We start from the raw sequence: 26,667 nt of genomic DNA, 5'->3' as shown, positions 1-26,667 counted from the left end.
CCGGCAGTCCTGGTTACCTGAAACGTGTCATTTGGGTAAATTTAGTGTACTATGGTGAACTATTTTTTTATCTTTTTTTTTTTTTTTTGGCCGGGCTGCACAGCATGCGGCATCAGACCTCATTTGGGGAGACAGAGTACTTTGCCTTCCCTTCCCTATCCTCTTGCCTGGGACAATTCCTACTGTCTTCGAACTATTGCTTAATGACCCTTTGCTTTAACGTTTAGAGTGATAACAGAACCAACTTTACAATTCAGATGTACGGGCTCAGTCTGTAAAAGTATCTGTGAAACCTCCCCTTGGGTTTGACACTAACTGAGCCCTCCACTCACTCCCCTTTGCTGTAGAACTTCAGTCAGTGGCTCAGCTGCCTTGCAAGTGCTGAAAACCCCCAGCTCTGCCAGCTCAGCCCCCTCTCAGTTCCATTTCCTTCCTGGTCCGTAGACGGGGGTGCCTCATTTTCCTTCCCAAAACTTGCCAGTTCTGCTTACATGACCTCTTGCCTGATGGAGGGTTCAGCCTCCTAGCGGTCTCCAGGCCAGTCTAGCTTTCATCTGCCAGCTTGGGCCATTCTTTCTGTCACTGGCGGTGACTTCCAAAGAGAGACCTACGAATCAGGGCGGCAGGAAGGCTGGGTAGCAGAGCCTTGAAGGCACAAGGATAGGTCCTGAGACATGGTTCAGTAGCTTTGCACGAGTTCTCCCTTCTGCCTAGATTCCCTTTCCCCATTCCTGGTCTGGGTCCTTCGGGCTCACACCAGTATTTGGTAGCCCATCCCTCTCGCCAGCAGGTCAGGAGCCACTTTTTGGACTCTCCAACCAGTGTTTGTTTATCTCATTCATGGTCCACATACTATTTGGTAAATACACTTTGTTTTCCCCTGAGGCTGTAATTTCTTAGGGGCAGGGATGACCTTTTATTTCTCTGTTCCCCAACGCTAACAAGAACAGTGCTTGGCTCAAAGTAAGTGCTTAATGAATGGAGAGAGACCAACAGAGGCTATCCTTAAACTTGAGAAGCTTTTCATTGAGAAGCTTTTCATTGAAAACAGAAACAAGGGCTTCCCTGGTGGTGCAGTGGTTAAGAATCCACCTGCCAATGCAGGGGACATGGGTTCGAGCCCTGGTCCAGGAAGATCCCACATGCCGCAGAGCAACTAAGCCCGTGCACCACAACTACGGAACCTGCGCTCTAGAGCCCACGAGCCAGAACTACTGAGCCTGCGCACCTAGAGCCTGTGCTCCGCAACAAGAGAAGCCACCAAAATGAGAAGCCCGTGCGCCGCGACGAAGAGTAGCCCCTGCTCGCCGCAACTAGAGAAAGCCCGCGTGCAGCAATGAAGACCCAACGCAGCCAAAAATTAATTAAAAACAAAAAAAGATGGAGGGCATTTGAATAACCTTTAAGTGAGTGTGTATTCAGTCCACTGAACACTGTGGCCATTTATTGAGAATTCTTATTCACGGAGCCCTGAACTAAGTTTATGCATTATCTTATTTCATTCTCAGTATGTCTGTGATGTAGGTAGTACTATTAATATCTTCATTTTATAGACGAGAAGACAGGCTCAGAGAGTAGCTGGCTCAAGGTCACACGTAGTGAGTTGCAGAGACAGGATCTGAGATTGAGACAGTGACTCCAGAACCCAGACGCTTGACCATGCTTCCCAGGGCTTGTCTAATGAGCCTAGTCCTGCAACGGGAGCGGGAAGGAAAACATAGTTCCCATGCGTTACCAGACGTGCTTTCCTTCCACTGTCTTGTCCATCCCTTCCTGTGTGCCAGCAGCTCTGGCTAGATCTCTGGGGGTTTTTGACTTAACGATCTAAAATTCTTTTTTATTTTCTTTTAAGAGGTCAGCTTTTTATTGAACATAATACAAAGGAGATTTAATCAAAAAGACCAAAGCCTATGCCATTGTCAGACTCCTCAGAGCCTTCTTTCTTGGCTCCCATTTTGTCCTCCATCAGGGCAGGACCTCCTGCTGGGCAGGGCCACTAGCCCTATGCTGCAGATAAGCATCTTGGTGTTGACATTGGCCAGGGCCTTTGCAAACAAACCTGGCCAGAAAGGTTCGACATTCACACTGGCTGCTTTAATGAGGGCGTTGATCATACCCTACGTTAGTGGCATCTCATCCTCGTGCAGGATAAGGGTTGGGTAGATGCAGGTGAGCTCGGAGACGGAGGCTGTGGAGGGGTGTGTGCCGAGTGGGCGGCTGCCAGGTGCAGGTGCCCCCAGAAATGAGGGCCTCACTTCAACACTGCCTTAGCTTCCGTGGAAAGATCAAGCATTTTAGCAGAAGCTGAGGAAACGGCCCATCTAAATTCTAGTATGAAACACTAAGGTTTAAATCCAAAGTAAAAATGCACTTACTTATTCATTCTACAGGTACTTGGCCAGGCACTGCATTAGGCAGAGAGGATGCAAAGACAAATCATGGTCCCCAGTTAAGGAGCTGATGCTCTAGTGCTGGGATATGCAAATGGAATCAGAATTCAGTAATAAAGCCATTTGGGCTTCCCTGGTGGTGCAGTGGTTAAGAATCTGCCTGCCAATGCAGGGGACACGGGCTCAAGCCCTGGTCCGGGAAGATCCCACATGCCGTGGACCAACTAAGCCTGTGTGCCACAACTACTGAGCCTGCGCTCTAGAGCCCGCGAGCCACGACTACTGAGCCTGCGTGCCACAACTACTGAAGCCCGCGCACCTAGAGCCCGTGCTCCACAACAAGAGAAGCCACTGCAATGAAAAGCCTGTGCACCACAATGAAGAGCAGCCCCCGCTCGACGCAACTTGAGAAAGCCCGCGTGCAGCAACGAAGACCCAACACAGCCAAAAATAAATAAACACGATAAATTAAAAAAAGAAAAAAAGAAAAAAAAAAGGGCTTCGCTGGTGGCACAGTGGTTGAGAGTCCGCCTGCCCATGCAGGGGACACGGGTTCGTGCCCCGGTCCGGGAGGATCCCACATGCCGCGGAGTGGCTGGGCCCGTGAGCCATGGCCGCTGAGCCTGCGCATCCGGAGCCTGTGCTCCGCAACGGGAGAGGCAACAACAGTGAGAGGCCCGCGTGCCGCAAAAAAAAAAAAAAAGCCATTTGCAGCAACATGGATGGACCCAGAGATTATCATACTAAGTGAAGTAAGTCAGAGAAAGACAAACATCATGTTATATCACTTATATGTGGGATCTAATATAAAAATGATACAAATGGGACTTCCCTGGTCCAGTGGCTAAGAATCCGCCTTCCAATGCAGGGGATGTGGGTTCGATCCCTAGTCAGGGAACTAAGATGCCACGTGCCGCAGAGCAACTAAGCCCGTGCACCACAACTAGAGAGAAGCCCGTGTGCTACAATGAAAGATCCTGCGTGCCGCAATTAAGACCTGGCGCAGCCAAAAATAAATAAATAAATATTTTTAAATAAATAAAAATTGTGAATCACTTTGTTGTAACCTGAAACTTACATGATATTAAAAAAATAATACGAATGAACTTTTCTACAAAACAGACTCACAGATCTCGAAATAAAATTTATGGTTACCAAAGGGGAAACGTGAGGGGAAGCAATAAATTAGGAGATTGGGATTAACATACACACACTACTATATATAAAATAGATGACTAACAAGGAGCTACTGTATAGCACAGGGAACTCTACTCAATACTCTGTAATGACCTATATGGGAAAAATCACTTTCCTGTACACCTGAAACATACACAACATTGTAAGTCAACTGTACTCCAATAAAAATTTTTTAAAAAAGAAAGAATTCAGTAACAAAGGACTCAGTGCCTTACATAGGAGAGTCACGACGTGGCTGGAACTGAATGGAGGGCACACAACAGTGCCGTTGATCAGTGTCTGAACTCTGCCAGACTGTGTCCACGGGCTCGCATTTTAATCCATGTTGGCCTGGGGGAGAGAGATACCATATCCCACATGCTCACATGAAGACATGGAGGTTCCAAGAGATCAGCGTGAGGGTGTGCGCTGCAAGCAGCGGGGCTGTCCACGCCTGTGCTCTTGCTGTTCCACTGGCACAGCTGACTCAGAAGTTACTTTGCTTGGATAAGGAGGGAAATGTGTTATTTCTTGTCTTCTTAGGAAAACTCTCCAGGAGCCTTAGTCATTTGAAATGAAGCAAGGATAGTCTAACCCTAGGGCTGGGAAGGCCCTGAAAAATCTTTACCTTCAGAAACCCAACAGCACTAAACCCCTGAGACCGTCTCGGTGTATCTGATTCTGAGATAGGACAAGGATGAGGGTGGCACCTGCAACGGGGGCTCAGAGTGGAGGAGAGGTGGCAGCAGAGACCTGAAGACATCAAAGCCAGAGATCCCCACTGGACTGAGGGTGAGGTCTGCGATGGGGATTAGCAAAACAGAGTGTGGTAACAACCCAGGGAGGGTCCCCGTTGGAAAAAGGAGCAGGATTTGACAACAGAAGGATATGCAGGTCAGAGCATGCCGGTACTTTTTGGTTGGAAAATTGATGACATGGTAGAGGAAGAAGAAGATTGGGGAGCGTCATCTGAAAATGGAGTTTGTTTTTGCCGAATTTAATCCAAATTGGCAGATGGTTCATAAAGCAAATAACTGGACCCAGCAGAGGGGAAGCTTTCAGATGCTGACAAGTGAATGCATCACTGCTGCTCACAGGTAGCTGCTGTAACAGGTGTGTGTGAACTGGCACACGAAGATCAAAAGGAAGGGGTCCGAGGGGGTCTGGGGCACACACTTAGAATTTTCTTCAAAAGACAGAACCCAAAGAAACCCAGGCAGCATTTCTAGAGTTAAAAGTGGATTACGTGGACTTCTCTGCTGGCACAGTGGTTAAGAATCCACCTGCCAATGCTGAAGACATGGGTTCGATCCCTGGTCTGGGAAGATCCCACATGCCGCGGAGCAACTAAGCCTGCAAGCCACAACTACTGAGCCAGCCCGCCTGGAGCCCATGCTCCACAACAATAGAAACCACCACAATGAGAAGCCCGTGCGCTGCAAACGAAGAGTAGCCCCCGCTCGCCACAACTAGAGAAAGCCCACGTGCAGCAATGAAGACCCAAACACAGCAAAAAAAGAAAAGAAAAAAAGAGTGGATTACGTGTTACCAGGCACATATCCCTGTATTTGTAATCCTCAGCAAAGACACAGAATCGTTGCATCATGAAATGACCTGGAGGAATAGAGTTGGCCTCAATGTTGGGTTCCTTGTAGGTCAGCAATTCATTAATGCAAGGAGGGCCACTAATATTCCTCCCCTGTGAAGTCATTATGCAAGGCTGCTGGAACAGGCCCTTGAACCCAGAGTAACCCTTCATTGGTCAAAAAGGGAAGGGGATAGTCCTTTGTTTCGCAGTGGTCGAAGCCTCCAATTTCCTTCCCACTTATGAGCTGAGATTTTTTTGGCACATGGAGGGTAGGGTTGAGGTTTCCAGCCCCCTGAACAGCAGTCTCCGATCTTAGCCATAACCACACATCTTTTTTTTTTTTTTTTACAATTTTGCAAGCAAATTTTATTTATTTTTAAAATTTTTATTGGAGTATAGTTGATTTAATAACCACACGTCTTGACAACTGGTTTCCCCTCCAGGCTGGGCCTTAAGTGTGCCAGAAAGTGGTTCTTTTCTGCTGTTGTCTTGAGTGAAAGCACTTTCATATCACCTTTCCATGCTTTGTCATGTCTGTTTCAGCGCTGACAATGAAAGCGCTGGCCTAACCAGCCAGGCTTCTAAACCCTGCATGTCCCCTTGGTTCCGTGCACACCCGACCAAGTGCCCCCGCTGGGGTCGCCGCTTTCTCTTCACAGGCTCAAAAGTAAATCTGGTAGCTCACCCACTGCACGCGACTTTAACGACTTTTAGAGTTGAAAACAACTGCAGATTCTAATTCAAACTCTGCCATCCCTCGATTTTGTAAAAGAAAGTTTTTCATCTCCAGCTACCTTCTCAAAAACAGATAAATAAAAGCAAGAGGATTCACCAAAAATCAACTCTGAATGACAGATTCATCAAATTCCTGAAGATTTCATTCTTTCCCTTCAGAGTACCTGATTCCCTCTGGGGCCCCAGCCCAGGGCCACCAGACAAGCTGGGTCTAAAGCAGTTTGACCAGAGCTGTTTGTTTCCACCAGAGGGAGGAGCTGGGCCAGAGGAAAGGGCAAAAGTCAAATTCCAAAAACCTCCTTAGTCCTTTGGGAACTGAGTTGGCCTTTGGCTAACTGATCTAGAGTCCCTGATTCTCTTCCTTTGTAGAGTCAGGAGATTTCTCCAACTATGTGTGAGATTCCTCCACCCCTGAGCTCTCGGGCCAGGCTCCCTGGGAAGTGCCTGGGTGGACTCCGATGGTCTCACTCATCCCTTTGATCCCTTTGTTGTCTCCTTTCTTAAAGGATCAGAGATAAGAGTGATCATAGGGACTTCCCTGGTGGCGCAGTGGTTAAGAATCCGCCTGCCAATGCAGGGGACATGGGTTCTGGCCCTGGTCTGGAAAGATCCCACATGTCAAGGAGCAACTAAGCCCATGCGCCACGACTACTGAGCCTGCTCTCTAGAGCCCGTGAGCCACAACTACTGAGCCCACATGCCACAACTACTGAAGCCCATGCACCTAGAGCCCGTGCTCCGCAACAAGAGAAGCCACTGCAATGAGAAGTCCGCGCACCGCAATGAAGAGTAGCCCCTGCTCTCTGCAAGTAGAGAAAGCCCGCACGCAGCAACGAAGACCCCAAACAGCCCAAAATAAATTAACTAAAAAAAAAAAGAGTGATCATGTATTAGGAAAGTCACTGTCTTTTCTCTCTTTCTTTCTTTTTTAAAATAAAAACCCTACATCCTGACAAGAATGGTTAAGTGTTTGTTATTTTAATATTTGTTTATTTATTTGGTTGCTCCAGGTCTTAGTTGCGGCACGTGGACACCTTAATTGCGGCTCGCGGGCTCCTTAGTTGTGGCATGAGAACTCTTGGTTGCAGCATGCATGTGGGATCTTAGTTCCCTGACCAGGGGCAGAACCCGGGTCCCCTGCATTGGGAATTCGGAGTCTTACTTAACCACTGTGCCACCGGGGAAGTCCCAGTGTCTTATTTCAATTTAGCATCATTATTTCCTTTTAAATCTCACAATGTAAAGTTGGTAATCTTACTTCCATTTACAGGAGGAGGAAACAGAGAATCCAAGAAGTTACGTAACTTGCTTCAGGCTAGCCAGCTTTTTATCTCCCAGAACCCAGACCTTAAGTAGCTTGTTCCCAAGCCCAAGCCCTAGCCCACACAGCGTTGAGGCTTCATGACTGAAGTTACTTACTTATCTCTGAAGAACCTCTGTTTGTTCGTGTGTGAAGCAAGGGTGTTGGGCTACAGTGCCATGCAGTTTGGAATCCTGGGGTCTCTGAATGCTCTACCATAAAGGCTGAAACCCACCCGCTCCCCATTCTCCTCCTCATATTCCAGGGAGAAACACCTAACGATGCCACAAGCTGTCTCTGCAACTAGCTCAGGCCCATGGTTGAACTTCTAGGGAAAAGTGACATTGCTCCAGACCCATTTGGACCTGCCTGCCCTTAGGGTTACCTAGGCTCTGTAAACATTTACTGAGTAAACGCATAATGTAAGCACAGGTGTAGGAAGAATTTAATCTACTTCACAGAATGATACGGTAAGAAGCCAAACTTTCTGAGGACGAAAGGGCGATAAATCTACTTGTTCCCAGAGAACCCTAACTGGGGGGCTGCCAATATTGACGGGGGTCCTGCCATGTGCCAGGCACTGGGCTGTTGCCTGGGCTGGTCTCTTCATGCCCTGTTAATCTTCCCATTGGTACCAGCCTCATTTCGCAGCCAAGAAAACAAATGAATAGGAAAGCATAAGTAACTTGTCTAAAGCCACAGTCAACTCAAGTCCAGTGTCTAAATTCAAAGTCCATGAGTTTTGCATTTGGAGTTACAATGAACATTTTTCTTGAATTCAGAGCCCTCTCCTAATTAGTGTAACGTGTGAAGTTTTTTTTTACAGATAATATCAATTCCAACACTCCCAGGAATTTGGGCAGCAGGCCCAGCGACATGGTGGCACCCAAAAGGGTGGGAGTGGGGATGGGTGGCATAGCCTGTAACTCCCTCAAGTTATTTCCACATTTGACGGGACCACAGGGTGCTTAAGCAGAAGTCAGAACAGGAGCCTGTGGCCTGGAGCTCACTTTTTTTTTTTTTTTTCCTGCGGTACGCGGGCCTCTCACACTTGTGGCCTCTCCCATTGCGGAGCACAGGCTCCGGACGCGCAGGCTCAGCGGCCGTGGCTCACGGGCCCAGCCGCTCCGCGGCATGTGGGATCTTCCTGGACCAGGGCACGAACCCGTGTCCCCTGCATCGGCAGGCGGACTCTCAACCACTGCGCCACCAGGGAAGCCCAAGAATTTTTTCTTTTTAATTGTAGTAAAGTCCACATAACAAAATTTACCTTCTTAACCATTCCTAAGTAGTATTAAGTACATTCACATTGTTGTACAACCAATCTCCAGAGCCGTTTCATCTTACAGAGCTGAAAGTCTGTACCCATTGAGCAAGTCACCCTCCCCCAGCCCCTGGCATCTGTCATTCTACTTCCTGTCTCTATAAGTTTGACTTGAGTGGTTTCCTCTTTTCAGCAAAACTCATCACTGTGTATGTCAATCCACACCACCAGCATTCCACAGCAGGCCTGTCTCACACTAGAGCAACAAAGGCAGGTAATAATTAGTCAGAGAGGGAGCCACACCCACCGCAGCTTCAGGCGAGGGCAGCTTTCAACACCCTGACTCATTCCCCCTTTGCAGCTGGGGCTTATTAAAGAGCTGCCGATTGTTCTACTGGAAGCGGTGCCCCAGCTTCGGAGCCGCTATTGGGCAACCGCAACTGTGTTTCCGTCATTAGCCAACACAGGGGAGCTGAAGCTGGGTCCCGCTTACTCAGGGTTCTCCGCACTTAGCGCAGCTGTTGAGACGATTTGGTTCCTAACGACCTGATCTGAATACTTGTCGCGGGACCGAATGGGTACGTGAAATGGGGTTTTCAAAACACAGCTTCCTGTGAGTGTGTGTGGGGACGTGTCAGGCCGCAGGGGTGAAAAGGGAAGAAGGAGGAGGCCCCTCCCCACAGGGGCCCTCACCCCACCTCCCACGTGACTCGCATACCTGCGGACGCACAGCAGACACACACACACGCACGCACGCACGCACGCACGCGCGCGCGCAGGATTTCCAGGCTTCCGCTGCCTCTCCCGTGCCTGTGCTGCAGCCACAGCGGGCTTCCTTTTGTTCCCCGTGCACCCCCGGGCCCACTGTCCTGGGGCCTCTGCGGTCGTCGTGTCCCGCCTCCCCGCACCCTGCCGCCCCCCAACACTAGGCCGCGTCCCTGCATGGCCAACGCTTTCTCAACACCCAGGTCTCACCTCAGATGCCATCTCTTTAAAGAGGCCTTTCCTTACCAACTGCCTGCTTTTGAGTTTCCCCCAAAGCGGACCCAGAAACAAGAATTCGGTGCAAGCCACTTATTTGGAAGGTGGTCCCAGGAGCACGACGAAGGGATGGGGAAATAAGTCAGATAAAGGTCACCTTGGTGCTGCGGCTCCTGAGACTGGACGGACCACACCGCAGAATGTCCCACCAGTGGTTACGGGGTGTCTGCCTTAGAGTAGTTCAAGAAGCCCTGGATGTCTTCGCTGTGTTTTTCTGCATCTGCACTTACGATAAAAGATCTTTTAAAAAGTCCCTCTGGGGCTTCCCTGGTGGCGCAGTGGTTGGGAGTCCGCCTGCCGATGCAGGGGACATGGGTTCGTGCCCTGGTCCGGGAAGATCCCACATGCCGCGGAGCGGCTGGGCCCGTGAGCCACGGCCGCTGAGCCTGCGCGTCCGGAGCCTGTGCTCCGCAACGGGAGGGGCCACAGCGGTGAGAGGCCCGCGTACCGCAAAAAAAAAAAAAAAGTCCGTCTGAGGGAGGAAGAGGCTGAGGTGTACATTCACCAACCCCTGTTCCTCTCTGGCTGGTGGATTCTCCTGAGGCCACTTCTAGTCTGCTGGGGCTGGGGGCAGAGGAAGCCCTTGAGAGACCCAGGAGGGCTTCTGCAAACGGGGGACTGGGATCTCCAGAGTGGGTGGAGAGGACAGGAGGGGCACTGATGGGTCTGCTGGGCCCCTCGCCACACAGTTTGCCACCCACATCCCAGGGGTAGAGCTGCTGCCACGCTGAAGAAGCTTACACCTCAGAGCCTCCTGCTGGCACAGGCCCCCTGCAAGCCCTGGAGGAGCCCTAGCCTTGTGTTGGGGGTTGAATCGTGTCCCCCCAAAAAGACACGTTGAAGTCCTAGCGCCCATACCTCAGAATTGGAACTTATTGGACATAGGGTCATTGTGGATGTGATTAGCCAAGATGAGGTCATGCTGGTGGGGGGTGGGAATAAATTGGGACTTTGGGACCGATATATATACACTGCTATATATAGAATAGATGACCAACAAGGACCTACTGTATAGCACAGGGAACGCTGCTCAGTATTCTGTAATATCCTAAATGGGAAAAGAATTTGAAAAAGAATAGATACATGTATATGTAAAACGGAATCGCTTTGCTGTACACCTGAAACTAACACAACATTGTTAATCAACTATACTTCAACATAAAATAAAAATTAAAAAAATAAAAAAGACAAGGTCATGCTGGAGGAGTGGGGCCCTGATCCAACAAGCCTTAGAAGAAGACGTCAACACAGGGACAATGCCATGTGAAGGTGAGGCCGGGGGGGTGCACCTACCAGCCAAGGAATGACTGGAGAGAGGCCTGAACGCATGCGCCCTCAGAGCCCTCTGAAGGAACCGACACCTTGGATTTCTAGCCTCCAGAACTGTGAGAGAATTGTTGAGGCTCCCAGTTTGTGATACTTTGTTATGGCAGCCCTGGGAAACTAATAGCCCATGTATTCTTTTTCTAAAAGAGGGTCCCCAAATAAGCTTCAGGCTCCACAAAACTGGGATCTGCCCTTGCCCATTTCCCTTGTTTACTTCCTAGTACGCCTCTCCACCGGAAATCATCCTATCCAGATATTTGTTCAGTTCAGTCATGAACCATCACAGGGGCTTTGTGAGAGCAGAAGCCGTATTTGTCTGTTTGCCACCGTGTCCCCAGCTCGCCTACAGAGCCTGGAAGTGCTCACTAAACTTTTGCTGAGTAATAAGTATTTAACTGGCTTCCAAGGGGGTTTGGATACATGGAGCACGGCATTGTTACCGAACCAAACTTGGGCCTGCTCACCCATAAGCCAATATGCTGATACTGGGTTGTGGTGAAGGAAAGTATGCATTTACTGCTGGGCTCCAAGCAAGGAGTCCAGGTGGCTAGTGCTTAAAAGGCCCACACTACCTGAAGGCTATCAGGAAAGGGTTTTTTTTTTGTTTTTCTTTTTCCGCTATGCAGGCCTCTCACTGTTGTGGCCTCTCCCGTTGCGGAGCACAGGCTCCAGACGTGCAGGCTCAGCAGCCATGGCTCATGGGCCCAGCCGCTCTGCGGCACGATCAGCTCATGGACATTCTTCTGATGGGTTGGTGGTGAGGTCATCAGGAGTCAACATCACCCACCTTCTGGTTCTGGGGTCTGCGTGCTTGAGGGCAGCATACAGTTAACTTCCACCTGGTGGGGATTTCAGTATCTGCAAAACAGCTCAAACGACATGGCTCAGAATATTATCTATAGCCCTTGAGGAGAAACTAAAGATCCCTGACCTTGTTTAGTGGCTAAACTATTATTATTTTGTCTTGCTTGACTGTTTTCCTTTGCTTCTGCATTTTCTCACTTCTCTGATGAAATTTATTCTTTAGAACTCAGGGAAGGCCTAGGAGGATAAAGTTTTTCTATAAACAAGAGCCAGGCAGAGGACATGGGTGGGAGGGGTCTGTCCCAGAAAGGCCAGCATAAGGCAGACAATCCTAGAATGGAGTCCAGAGAAGCTGGTTGGCAGCCCTCACTTTACAGACCTTTCAAAAGTCATTCTTTCTTGATGAGGGTTGGTTCACAAAATCATTCAGGGTTGGCAGACCCGGCATGGTGCTATGGACTCAATGTTTGTGTCCCCTTGAGACTGATATGTTGAAGCCCTAAGCCCCAATGTGATGGCACTAGGTGGTGGGGCCTTGAAAGGTATTAAGTTTATTTTATTATTTATTTATTTTTGGCTGCGCTGGGTCTTCGTTGCTGTGCGCGGGCTTTCTCTAGTTGCAGCGAGCAGGGGCTACTCTTCCTTGCGGTGCACGGGCTTCTCATTGTGGTGGCTTCTCTTGTTGCGGAGCACGGGCTCTAGGTGCACGGGCTCAGTAGTTGTGGCTCGCGGGCTCCAGAAGCGCAGGCTCAGTAGCTGTGGTGCACGGGCTTAGTTGCTCCGCAGCATGTGGGACCTTCCCAGGCCACGGCTCGAACCCGTGTCCCCTGCATTGGCAGGCAGATTCCTAACCACTGTGTCACCAGGGAAGTCCGAGAGGTATAAAGTTTAGATGAGGTTGTGAGGTGGGTGTGGGGAGCCTTCATGATGGGATTAGCGCCCTTATGAAGGGAGACACCAGAGCTTCCTCTCTCCACTCACACAAAAGAGGTCATGTGAGCACATGGTGACGTGGTGACCTCTACAAGCCGAGAGGGGAGGTGTCAGAATGAAACCTACCTTGTCGGCACCTTGGTCTTGGGCTTCCCAGCCTCCAGCACTGTGAGAAATAAGTGTCTATTGTTTAAGCCCCCCAGTTGGTGCTATTTTGTTAAGGCAGCCACAGCTGACTGAGAAAGATGATATCAAGTAGTTCATGTAAGAAACATCTTGGATTTTTAAAAACTGGCTGCAAGGAAGTTGATTAAAAAAAAAAAAAGACAAAAAAAAGAAACTTAGTGCAACTTGGGTTACCCATCCAGCGTGCTGTGTTAATGATCAGACCTCACCTGGAGTCTACCTCTAAGAGGGAAAAGCTTTCCAACAATCAGAATGGCCTCAGAAAGGCCTGGGCCAGCCTGCAAAGCAATGAGGTGCCCTTCTCTGCAGGGGCTTCTTAAGAGATGGTGCCTCCCAGTAAGAGAGCAAAAGGATTCTGGTCCTGGGGCCTTGGAGTCAGGTGTCGCCAGGGTGCCCTTTGGATCTCGGAGAGGCAGCAGTGAGTGGTGGCGTGAAGTGAGATCTTAGTTCCCTGCCCAGGAATGGAACCTGGGTAGCCTGGATGAAAACCAGGAATCCTAGCCACCATAACCCCTGGCTCCTGCCCCCAGTGAAAAATGCATTTCTCACGAGGCAAAATCTGTAAAAACAGATACAAAGTTTATTATTAGAGACACAGCACAACAAGTGGGAGAGCACACAGAGAAACAGTTTGTTTACTTAAGACAGAAGCAAGGCAGAGATGCACACCCAGAGAGAAAGGGTGTGGGCATCCTCCCTAATGAGAAGCTCAGTAAAGAGGCGTTGAAGTCATAAGGCAGTTCTTCCGTGTCTTTGTTTACCTTTGGCCAATTATCTGGTTTCTTTTTCCACACCTGATCTGCCTCAGGACCCTCTCGAACATGCATGCGCAACTTCTTTCCAAGATCGATTATAGCCCAGAGGCCTATGGGACGGCCTTAGCATCACATATTATGGAGTGGCGCCCTCTCCTTTTTGCCCCCAAGGAGTCTTTCTGCGCACGTGCAATGTTTCCCTTGCCCCAAGGATGGGAAATGTATGACCTCTTGATCTTTTAATTAGTCCCACTCTATCCCTGCCATAAAAATGTCCAATGTCTGGTTATTTACCCTATTTCTGTTGCTGGTTTTTATATTGAGGTGCAGATCTGGAAACACAGACAGGAGTCTGGTCATAAATATGTAGTCCTGGAGCCCGCTTGTCTCTTGCTTCAGGAAATGTAAACAGGGGGCTGGTAATGAATGTCCGGCCTGGAGCCCATCTTCTCACCCCAGGAAGTGTGAACAGGAGGCCAGTTCTAAGTGTCTAGTCCTGGAGCCCATCTATCTCCCGCCTCACTTTCACCTTGGGGAGTCATTCTTCGTAGGAATGAAGGTGGGTCACTGGGACAGGACCCCGAAAAGGCCTGCTTCATGGGGAAGTAATGTTAACATCTGACCAGGGACAAAAATCACCCCAATCCATCGGATGAGAGAAAATCTTAGAGGCAGATGTTTGACAGCTGTTAATAGTGGTAGCCTCTGAAAAGCAAGATTATGGATGACTCATATACCTTTCGGCTGCCTTGCTGTAAATTTCTACAGATTCCTTTAGCAACAGAAAAATAAATGAACGAAGTTATCCACACGTGTATTAAAGGGCTCTCCCATAGCGAAGTGCTCCGCACTTAATCCTTTTCTGTGCCAACCGATGGCCAGCACTTAAGAGGACTTAAGTCCTCTCTCCTGAGTCACCGTTTTGGCCTTGTGACTACGCTTGGGGCGTTATTTAAACCCTAGACGTTTAAACTTTCCATAATTGTGCTTTGTTTCCTTGAAGAAAGGGGTTTTCAGTGGATAAGACTTGCCCAACTCTGCCTCTCTCTAGCCATGGGCAAGTTTCTTTATTTGCAAACTGATGATAAAGTCACACATCCCTCCCAGGGCTACAGTGAGAAGTGAATGAGTTAAAATGTGGGAAGGCTGGCAGCTCACAGCCACTGTCCCTCAGCCTCGAGGTAATGACCCGTGAGGCCACCGGGAGTGCAGGTATGATGGCTCTGCACAGCCCCTCCTCTGCAGAGGTTAGGGGTCATCAATGTCACAGATGGAGTTTGGGACAGGAGCAATGCTGCGACGCGACGCCCTGCCCTGGAGAGTGAGGAGGACAGAGGCAAGACCAGACCACCAACCTGGCCTGTTATGGGGCTTGAAAGTACCCGAGGGTCTGCCGGTCAACCTGGAAGAGGCTGACCAGGTGTCATGGATCTGATGAAGAGGCTGGTAGCACATGAAGGGATGGTGGCACAGCTAGGTGTAGATGCCTTTGACTGACGGACATTTAGGTTCTGTGGTCTCGTGGGGCAGAGCACCCTCTCCCCCAAAGGCTACCTGCCTCTCTTTCACTCCTTGTCCCCCCACCACCACATAAAATAACCACCGACGCACAGACCCACACACAGCTCTCGCCAGCCCTTTCCCTCCTTTTTTTCACAGCACTTACCACTTGTTCTATTTGGTGTGTGTGTGCATAACATAAACATACCTGGACTTACTGACTCTGCCCTTTTCTTCTCCCCATGCCCTCCCCCACCGTGGGAGGGGGAGACGCCCTTGGGGGAGGGACTTGAGTTTTGCTCTGAGCTGTACTGTCCGCAACTAGCACTGAACCTGCTCAGTTGCCGGTTGAGAAATATTTGTTGAATGAATTAATGAAATCTCTCCTCCCACTTACATGACTGCTTTTCAGTTTCTAATTTCAAGTTACGAGTGGACTATGGACTGCAAACTACTATATCTATTGTGCCCTGATGCCAATTAAAAAAAAAATCAATCTTTAGACTCACCTGAAATGAACCTGATTTTCATCTGGCATCTGAACCTGTTACAGGTCCCAAGCGAGAACAAATTTAGCATCCTTCAAGATTTGAGACCTCACGTAAATCCCAAAGTCTTCCCTTTCTTCCAGCTTTGTCACACACTAAGCAGCGGGAAGGAGCGTTCCTGGCATTTGTCCCTCATCCCCTTTGCTGCTAATCATGCTGTGCTCCCTACCCGGCTCAGCCTCTTGACCTCAAATGCCTCTACTGCTCTCCAGCAGGGATAGAAGGAGCCTGTGAAGTTCCACCGGGGCAAATTTTCATTGTTGTGTGTCAGCTCATCCCACAGCCAGCTGCTTGGAACTTGGCTGCAGGGGAAGGAAAGGAAGGAGGGGGGAAAGTGTGGCACCAGAGCTGTCACTGGGCTAACGACTCTCCAGAGGCTTCACCTTGAGAACGAGGGTGGCAGGCACATCTGGACTGCACGTGATCTCCAGGGCGGCCTCGTTTGCTCAGTCAAGATCATCAGGAAGCCAGCGTTGGCAGATCTCGCTTCTGCTTCCTCTCTTTTTCAACGTGACTGAAGCTTTAGCTGGTCATGTAATTTACCTCAGTACAGCACGGAATATAGTCAATAATATAATAACTTTGTATGGTGACAGATGCTTACTAGACATTGTGGTGGTCAATTCATAATGCATATAAATGTCAAAGCACTATGTTGTACACCCAAAACTAATATAATATTGTATGTCAACTATATTTCAATAAAAGAAAAAAATCACCCAAGCCCCATCCAGGAACTCTGATTCAACAGGTCTGCAGTGAGGCCCAGGTAGCGTTTAAAAAAAAAATTTTTATTGAAGTAAAGTTGAATTACGATGTCATGTCAATTTCTCTGTACAGCAAAGTGATTTAGTTATATATATATATATTTTCATATTCTTTTCCCTTATGGTTTGTCACAGGATATTGAATATAGTTCCCTGTGCTACCCAGTAGGACCTTGTTGTTTATCCATCTATATATGATAGTTTGCATCTGTTAATCCCAATCTTCCAATCCTTCCCTTCCCCATTCTCCCCACCCTTGGCAACCACAAGTCTGTTCTCTATGTCTATGAGTCTGTTTCATTTTAGTAGATATGCTCCTTTGGGTTGTATTTTAGATTCCACATATAAGTGATATCATATGGTATTTTGTCTTTCTCTTTCTGACCTTCTTTGCTTAGTATGACAATCTCTAGGTCCATCCATGTTGCTGCAAATGGCATTATTTCATTCTTTTTTATGGCTGAGTAATATTCCATTGTATATATGTACCACATCTTCTTTATCCATTCATCTGTCAATGGACATTTAGGTTGTTTCCATGTTTTGGCTATTGTAAATACTGCTGCTATGAACATAGGGGTGCAAGTATCATTTTGAATTATAGTTTTCTCTGGGAATATGCCCAGGACTGGGATTGCCGGATCATATGGCAACTCTATTTTTAGTTTTTTAAGGAACCTCCATACTGTTTTCCATAGTGGCTGCCCCAATTTACATTCCCACCAACAGTGTAAGACGGGTCCCTTTTCTCCACAGCCTCTCCGGCATTTATTATTTGTAGACTTTTTAATGATGGCCATTCTGTGCAGTGTGAGGTGGTACCTCATTATTGTTTTGATTTGCATTTCTGTAATAATTAGCGATGAGCATCTTTTCATGTGCCTATTGGCCATCTGTATGTCTTCTTTGGAGAAATGTCTATTTAGGTCTTCTGCACATTTTTTGATTGGGTCATCTGAGTTTTTTTGTTACTGAATTGTATGAGCTGTTCATATATTTTGGAAATTAAACCCTTGTCGGTTGCAACATTTGCAAATATTTTCTCCCAGTCCATAGGTTGTCTTTCACTTTGTTTATGGTTTCCTTTGCTGTGCAAAAGCTTGTAAGTTTGATTAGGTCCCATTTGTTTATTTTTGCTTTCATTTCTATTGACTTGGGAGACTGCCAGGTAGCCTATTTTTAAGAGCCTCAGTTGATTCTTGTGTCATCGAGTTGAGAAATCCTGACACAGGATTCAAAGGCCTTTTGTAGCATTACGATACAATAGTCTTGAGAAGGAGAATATGTAAACTGTAGGTAATATTTTGCAAGATAAAACACATGCTAATGTTGCTGGATAACCTGAGATCCCCTGCGATGTGGAGAAATACCCATTGTTCTCTAGGATTCAAAGGCATTTGAAAAGCACAATGCAAACACTGGCTTCTGATTATGACTAAGGAGGGATGTGAGCATACTCTAAGGTTCCTAGAGTTAAACATTTGCCCATTTTCTTAAATCTTTTACTTCCGAGGCTGGGCAATACAATAGTTATTTCTTTGCCTCCACCCTAGCCATTTAAAAATCACTATTTAAAATATACATGGACAGGACTTTCCCTGGTGGTTCAGTGGTTAAGAATCTGCACTTCCACTGCAGGGGGCAAGGGTTCGTTCCCTGGTCAGGGAAGTTCCACATGCCATGTGGTGCGATCAAAAATTAAATAAATAAATAAATAAAATCTTGTCTGTCGGAACATCAGAGTTTACTGAGCGGCAACTGTGTAGAGAGGTTTCTGATACTAGTTGCTTGAGTTCAAAGAAAAAAATGTTATTCACTATTTAATAAAGATGATTATTATTACAACTCACACTAGTGAATGATTTAGAAGGCATTTTGGTAGTTCCCCAGGGGACATGACACAGAAGTCCATCTCCTGCCCCCAAAGCCAGCAGGATGTAGGAGGACAAAGTCTTTAGAGTTAAGACAGTCTCGGGTTTGAATTTCCAGATGCCACTTATTAGCTGTGTGACCAAGACAAGTTGTTCAACCTCTCTGAGCCTGTTTTCTCAAATACAAAGTGAAGATACTATATGTCTGAGTTTTAATGTATTAGTATACAGTTTATAAGTCCACCTTCCTCTTCTTCCCCCATCCCATGCCACCAGCAATAACAAAGCCTGTGACATTTTGTGTGTCAAGGCACAGATGCTCCAAACCTGTGCCGTGCAAGGTGCAAAATTAAAGTGGCACAAACAATGTCATTTTTAATAAATGAATCTAAGCTGGACTATAAACTGAGTTTGGCAATAAACGGTCAGAGAATCTGAATGCTGCTTCAACATCCAAGTTCTAAGTGAGCTGAGAGTAATAAAGGAGGCAGTTGGAAAAAAGCAGATATGAAGTAGATGCTCAAAAAGTATTTGTTGAATTAATTAATTTGCTTTTGCCTCCTTTTCAGATAGGGCTTTTTTATTTGAAAAACAGACTTCCTTATACGTACGCTGCAAAACAGGGCTTCTACAGTTCCCTAATCTATTTCCGTCACCCGTATCTCCACTTCTAAAGGCCTCGGTTATCGTGAAACTCATTTAGCTTTCTGCATTATTAGTTTTGAGAAAGTTCAAGCTAGCAAAACTTCCTGGAGTCTGTAAGGAAGACCCATTGTCCATTTACCAGGCTCACTCACAGTTAGCCAGAGTAGCAGAGGTTTTCCTGTCTGTGCAATGACGGTAATTAGAATTTCGGTTGTAATAAATATATATTATCTCCTCCTTAAAACTTTCTGCTTTAGAGAGAGAATGCTTGTGTGGGCCAAGCTCTTAGAACCAGTTTCTTTTGAATGCCTTGAGCACATTCAGGGGCTCCTTAGCCACGGAGAAGTATTGCTAAAAGGACTTCTGATCAGCAATAACTAAATGCCTGAGGAAGCCCCACCTCCAAAGCTTTGCTGATTTCTCTTCAGAGAGCCATGAGCCGTGAAGTTCCAGTTTGGTGGATTCCTGGGGTAGAAACAACATAAAATCTCCAGCAAATCTCCCCTATGTTAGCTGTGCTTTGTGCCATAGGGCAAAGTGATTCAACTTGTGCTATTAAAAAGTTACTTTGTTCTTATTATGTGTCAAGTGCTATAATGCAAAAATGAATTAAGGACTCTGCCATTGAGAAGCTAGTACTTAAGCAGAGGGTGTTTAATGGCCACAGTCCAGGTCAGCACAGTCTGAGCAGAAAGTGGAGTGAGGGATTGGGCAGGGCTTCTCACCATGGGTATTTCAAGCCCAGAAGTGGGTCTTGTGTTTGGGTGGAGGGAGGAGGTGGGTAATGGGAACACCGTGAGCCAGGCCTGAGATGTGAAAGAACATGGTGTTCCACTGGAATGCCAATATATCCAGTCAGGGGAGGGGGGCCAGGACAGGTGCCAAAGGTGGATTGATGTCAGATTACAAAGGCCCATGCATAATTAGACCAATGTGTTTAGGCCACAGGAGGATGCTAAGCTGAGAAGTGACATGATTAATTAGTATCTTTTGAAGGCAACCCCGGTTTTAGTGTGTAAGAGTGGAATAGGAGATTAAATAGGAGGCCAAAGTAAACGTATGAAAGACAAAGACAGCTTGAGCTAGGTGTCTGTGAGAATAAGTACATCTAAGTAATAAATGCCTGATCACTGAACAGAAGAACTGAAGATGCCTTCCACCTTCCTAGCTTGGGTGATGAGGACTGTGGGAGACAGAGCAGGTGTTCAGATAGAGGGAAGGGAAGCTAAGGAGCTGTCGAGTTTCTCCCTCTTGACACTTACTGTGGTCTTGGAAAACAGAACGTCCTTGGCTGCGATGTAACATGGACTGCTTATCTCCACACCTAAGAAGTTCTTTGGAACACACTTTGGTGAGTTCCTCCCTCCCTCCCCCTCTCAGGGGCAAGGCCTACCTGGCAGTGGAACCAGACTGCATGGGCAACATGCCATCTAAGGAAACATTCCCAAAGGCAGCATTGGCCCAGACAACCTCGATGGCTGCAGGCATCTTTGAAGCTCATATTCTCCCAGGAAGAGAGAATATTAGTGTTGGGCTAATTTAAATAACAAAATTCCACTCCCACTCACCTCTTCAACTTTATTTTCTCACCACTGACCAGATGGGAGGATAGTATGAGCAAAACGCCTGATGTTTTAAGGGGAAAGAGAAAAGAGTGGCTGGCTTATCCTCAAGTATACTGGGCTCTATGCACCTCTTTACTTTTAAGTGACCCATGTTTTCAATATTGATACTCCTATTGTTTTAAATTTTTGAAATGTTTATTATAAATAAAATCAGATGAAGAATCATGAATTACAGAAAAAATTTTCATAAGTTTTTAAAAAACCTTTTTTTAAAATAAATTTATTTTATTTATTTTTACTTATTTATTTTTGGCTGTGTTGGGTCTTTGTTGCTGCGTGTGGGCTTTCTCTAGTTGCGGCGAGCGGGGGCTACTCTTGGTTGCGGTGCGCAGGCTTCTGGTTGTGGTGGCTTCTCTTGTTGCGTAGCACGGGCTCTAGGCACGTGGGCTTCAGTAGTTATGGTGCGTGGGCTCAGTAGTTGTGGCTCACGGGCTTAGTTGCTCCGCGGCATGCGGAATCTTCCCAAACCAGGGCTCGAACCCGTGTCCCCTGCGTTGGCAGGCAGGTTCTTAACCACTGTGCCACCAGGGAAGCCCTAAAAAATCTTTTTAACTGAAGTGAACATACTTATAGAAAAGAGCTATGATAAGCACACGGTGCAATGAATCATCAGTAAGAAAACACATGCATGAAGCCATCACCAGATCAAGGAGGGCGTGGCCAGCATCCCAGAGGCTGGCCCACTTGGTGCTCCTTCCAGGCACTGCCCTCCAATACTAACCATAAACCTGACTTCTAATGGTATCGATCAGTTGCCTTTTTGAATTTTATACATTAATAAGTAGAATCACACGAGATGATTTCAAGACTGGCATCTTCCTCTCAGTATCTGTGAGAATCACCCGTGCTGTTGCATACAGTTCATCATTGCTGTGTAGTATTCTAGTGCATGAAAACACCATGTTTATCCATTCTACGGCTGATGGATATTTAGGTTGTTTCCATTTTTGGTCAATTATGAATTTTGCTATTTTGGTGTGTGCACTTCTGTTGGATACATATGTCAGAGTGGAACTGCTGGGTTATAAGCTATTCACATGTCCCTTTATCTTTTCTCATAGGACAAAGTGAGATTTCTATTACCCAATGAATCAACATTTTTAGTTCTCACGTGGAGGGAGGGGCTGGGCACAGCCAGCAGTCTAATTTTGACAGTCCTGTTGTCTAAGAAAGGTAATTCATTTAACATTTATTAAATGCTTCCTGTGATCCAGGCACTGGGCTGGATGCTAAGGAGACAAGACTGACAGGATCCCTTCCTCACGAAACTTAGCAGGACACCCCAAGTCAGACAACTATAATGCCTGCACATTTAACTGAATATTTTTGTTTGTCCTTATTTTGTAAAAATAAGTTGAAAATTAAAAATGCTGATGCCAGTGATAAGCATAGGTCTCATGGACCTAAAGCAACGGAGTTAAGGGTAGCCTCTGAATGATGTGGGATCCCATTTTACCCCAAATCTATCTGGCCTCTCAGCTCTGGAACATGGGCAGTGCAAAAATGTATCCAAATCCATTCAGTTCCTGAGTTCCTGAGCGAGAACTTCAACAGTGAGAGATATTAACCATGACTAAAGATTGTGCCTAACATGTAACTAGGTGCTTTCTAACTATTTTAGCTTTTGGAAATAAGATGCTCCTGTAAACACAACTTTGATGTGTTTTCAGCAATATCCTGTGGATGAATGTTAGAGCGCACCTGTCTTTAGTTTCTCAGACACCAGCCCCTCTCCCCTCTGCAGGTCTCTATTGTCAGTTAGATCATGTATTCCCTTCCTGCATTTCCCTCTCAGCCTTCAGGACTCAGCTGAGGCATCATTTTCTCCGGAGAACTCTCCCTGGACGCCACTGCCCTTCCTCTGTGCTCCTCCTAATGAATGGCATCTATTCTTATCCCTTCACAGTCATTCTCAGGCTGTTTTGCAACTGCCTCTTTACTTGTTTCACTGTATTAATTAGGACATTAATTTGGCTGCTTTAACAGAGATCAAAATATAATTGCTTAAGCACGATAAAGGTCACATATAAAAGTCTAGGCCAACTGTGTCTGAGCAGTGAGAAAACTGCTCCACAAGTGTCCAGGGACCTTGGCTTTTTATGTCTTATTGCTCTGTCACCCCCTAGAATGTCTCCATTTATATGGTCACAGCTGGTTCATCATCACTTCATCACATTCTAGCCCTGGAAAAGGAAAAGTGGAATTAAGAGAGCAAGCAGAGTTTTCCTCTTTTTTAAACCAGTTGTGGTTTCTGAGGACATTCCCAGAGTCTGCCTATGGGCTAAGATGCATGAGTTCGAGGCAGGCTGCCCCCAGTTAATAATGGGTTCGCAGTCCAAGCCGCTTCTTTTTTTTGGGGGGGGGGGGCGGGGGTCGTGGCCCTCGCTGGGCGGCACACAGTATCTTAGTTCTGCAACCGGGGATTGAACCCACGCCCCCTGCAATGGAAATGCGGAGTCCTAACCACTGGACCGCCAAGTCTCCAAGCTGCTGCTTCTTTGTAAGGATGTGGCCAGAAGCTGCACTCATCACCTGAGTTCATATCACACTAGCCAGAACTTAATCACTCTCCTACTCAAAGGAAGAAGGGATGAACGGATAGTATGGGACAATCAGCTATTTCTGCTAACAAATTAGGCGGAAACTAGGCAACAAACTAGGCCAAATTAGGCAGTAAGTTCTGAGTTTGTTGACCATTATGTTATCAGTGCTCAGCACAAAGCATTTAATGAAACTGCCTGATCTTTCACGATGCTACAGAGGATACAACTCCAGATGTTTCTCAACAGAGGACTGGACGTTGTTCACAAAAGAAAGAAAAGCTGGACAGCTGTAGACCAGAATTCTGACTCTTCTTATGCATGTATACACACAGGTGACTTTGAACAAGCTCTGAACCTTATTCTTTTTTTTTTTTTTTTTTTTGGTACGTGGGCCTCTCACTGTTGTGGCCTCTCCCATTGCAGAGCACAGGCTCCGGACGCGCAGGCTCAGCGGCCATGGCTCACGGGCCCAGCCACTCCATAGCATGTGGGATCTTCCCGGACCGGGGCACGAACCCGTGTCCCCTGCATCGGCAGGCGGACTCTCAACCACTGCGCCACCAGGGAAGCCCTGAACCTTATTCTTTTTAATGGGGATGCCATCCGATCCCCATTGTATGGGGAGTATGACAGTGTCTAGCACACAGATGGTACTTAGAACATGTTATCTTTCCTTCCTTATGGAGAAGGGCTGGCAATATCCACTGTGACATTAGTTGGTTAGCTTTCTGCCCAATAACTGCCGCTGTCCAACCTACGCAGCAGCTGATTTGCAAAGCTGATGGACATGCAGCCCATCTGATCTCTGATGCGGTCGACATTTTATGTTTAGGCTAAGCTAAACTACCAGAAAGTTCGGTAGGTAGACCTAATTGTCTAGAAATTGTCAAGAAAATTCAATCGTCAAGAAAATCCCTCATAACCTACATATATGATATACCAGACTGTGTCTCTCTGTTTTGACCATGTGGCTTGAGGGATCTCACGTCCCTAACCAGGGATTGAACCTGAGCCATGGCAGTGAAAGCCCAGAATCCTAACCACGAGGCCACCAGGGAACTCCGCGTGTTTCTCTTTTGATCTGGCTGATATCACGCACAATCAAATCTACTCCTCAAATTTCATAACTGTTTAAGACCTTCTGGCCCACCTTCTAATTTAACTTTCATTCCTAATCATCTCTGCCTAGGACATGATCCTGATTTGCTTTTTCTTTTGGTCTTCCTTCCTCTGGGGTCCTACAGCACCCTCCTTTCCATGCCCCTTCCTTGGGCATTGTGATATTCTGTTTAGATGTCTGTATCCATCTGTGAACTCCTTGAAAAAAAGGACTGTGTCTTACTTACCTGACTTGCTTTGATCTATTAATATTTTTTCCATCTTATCAATTACATTCTTAAAAGTAGCATAAACATTTTTATAGACTGAGGTGGAGTAGAAATTTTGGAAGGAAAAAAGGAGGTAACCAAGGCCGTCTATACAACCTAAGAATACACCGTGAGCAGCACTGTAAATGAGGGATGAGATGAAACATGACACAAATTAAACCCTCCCAAAAGTATCAGCTAGAGACCTGTGAAAGGTGCACAGAGGACAGTGTGAAGGGGCTCCCAACTGGCTGAATCTCAGACAATCTGAACATCATATAATGAGAGTAATGGAAAACACACTGCAGAAGTAGTAATACCTGAGTTTGATGAGGAATGGGATATTTACATAGTTTCCAAGTACCTCCACACAACACACGTATGAATTACAAAGGAAAAGAGTAACTTCACAGTGTAAGAAGCTTGGCAGAACCACCTTAATTAAGTGACCAAAGTGAACATCACCAGTATTGGGGCAAATCAAAACTGCACATCACCTGACACGACCAGTGAGAAGAGCATCACCTCATGATATTCCTGCCAAAGATGCACAACCTGTGTCTAATCACGAGGAAACATCAGACAAATCCAGATTGAGGGCATTTTACAAAGTAACTGGCCTATAACCTTCAAGAGTGTCAAAAGTCAAGACAGGAGCTGTTCCAGACTTTAAGGAAACTAAAGAGAAACAGCAACCGGTTGCAATAGCTAATTCTAAACTAGATCCCTTTGTTATAAAGGACATTATTGGGACAACTGGAGAAACCTGAATGGAGCCTGAGGATTACATGGTAGCAAAGTATCACAGCTGATGTCCTGATGTTGATGGCTGGTTATGCAGGGAAACCTGGTGTGTAGGAAGTGTACATTAAAGTATTTGGGGGTGATGGGGCATCAGGTTGGCCAATACTCTCAGACAGTTCGGGGGGAGGGGGAGTTCTTTCTATTGTGACTGCAACTTTCCTGTAGTAGAGTCAAGGTTGTTTCAAAATAAACATTCTATTTAAAAAATGTATCTTATTTTATTTTGACAGTTAAAAATTATTTTCTTTTTCTTAAACAGGAGGTATACGGTGTTTCCGTACAAGGTTGGCCAGATGGGAAGAATCTTTAGCTCTGACTTGGCCTCATTAATTTGAGCATAAAATGCTTACGTGAGACCACATCTGTGTCAAGTTGAAAGTGGACAGCTCAGAGCACGTGGGTATCTTTGGCAGCTCGATGCCCTGGACTCCCTGAAGGCCTGCTGCTTGAGAAGTCACCGGCTGAGGGACCACTGCAGAGCTTCATACATTGCTTGATCCTGAGAGGAGAGGACAGAATATAGAGCTGGTCACTGTCTGACATGGGTTTACCTGTGTTCCCCAAAATTCAGATGTTGAAGTCCTCACCCCCAGTACCTCAGAGTGTGACTGGATTTGGAGACAGGGTCTTAAAAGTGGTGATTAAGTTAAAATGAAGTCATTAGGGTGGGCTCTACTACATCCAATACAACTTGGTGTCTTTATAAGAACAGATGATTAAGGACTTCCCTGGTGGTGCAGTGGTTAAGAATCCTCCTGCCAATACAGGGGACATGGGTTTGAGCCCTGGTCCAGGAAGATCCCACATGCCGCGGAGCAACTAAGCCCGTGCGCCACAACTACTGAGCCTGTGCTCTAGAGCCCACGAGCCACAACTATGAGCCTGCATGCCACAACTACTGAAGGCTGCGTGCCTAGAGCCCATGCTCTGCAACGAGAAGCCACCACAATGAGAAGTCGCGGGCGGCAATGAAGAACAGCCCCCGCTCGCCACAACTAGAGAAAGCCCACACGCAGCAACGAAGACCCAACACAGCCAAAAATAAATAAATTAATTAATTAAAAAAAAAAAAAAGAAGAGATGATTAAGACACAGACACGCACAGAGAGAAGACCATGTAAAGACACAGGGAGAAGACCGTCATCTCCAAACAGGGCCCAGAAGAAACCAACCCTGCCAGTACCTTGATCTTGGACTTCTAATTTCCAGATCTGTGAGAAAATAAATTTCTGTGGTTTAAGCCACCCAGTTGGTGGTACTTTGTTATAGCAACTGGAGCAAACAAAGAGAGGTGGCCTTACCTCCCTGATCTAAAGTCCATACAGACTCCTTTTTACAGGGAATGCCTATGACTCATAATTGTTGACTAAAGTTTGCTGTAAAAATCAGATTAAAAGATTCTTATGTCTATATCTATTTAATGAAGAAAGCAAAACTCTAAACTGTACTGGGTCCAGATGAAAATGGGAGGCAGAAGCAGAGGCATCTTATACTACATT

General features: G+C 46.7%; 1 protein-coding gene and 1 pseudogene across 4 annotated transcripts in view; both read right to left on the bottom strand.

The window, feature by feature from the left end:
• Positions 1-119: 119 nt before the first annotated feature.
• LOC137209622 (large ribosomal subunit protein P1 pseudogene) lies at positions 120-20,317 on the bottom strand (annotated as a pseudogene).
• NVL (nuclear VCP like) overlaps positions 16,317-26,667 on the bottom strand; it is a 106,794-nt gene continuing 96,443 nt past the window's right edge. For 3 of the 4 annotated variants that reach the window (XM_067729640.1, XM_067729643.1, XM_067729642.1), the window contains one exon: positions 16,317-25,667. In XM_067729640.1, coding sequence (XP_067585741.1) covers positions 25,623-25,667 — 45 coding nt within the window. In that variant the 3' untranslated portion in view covers positions 16,317-25,622. The remainder of the gene's footprint in view (positions 25,668-26,667) is intronic. The other variant, XR_010941449.1, reaches the window with a different exon arrangement.

The sequence above is a fragment of the Pseudorca crassidens genome, chromosome 2 (assembly GCF_039906515.1).
Source record: "Pseudorca crassidens isolate mPseCra1 chromosome 2, mPseCra1.hap1, whole genome shotgun sequence".
In the NCBI taxonomy this organism is placed as follows: domain Eukaryota; kingdom Metazoa; phylum Chordata; class Mammalia; order Artiodactyla; family Delphinidae; genus Pseudorca; species Pseudorca crassidens.
The sequence above is the reverse complement of the archived record's forward strand: the minus strand, read 5'-3'. Positions and strand labels throughout refer to the sequence as shown.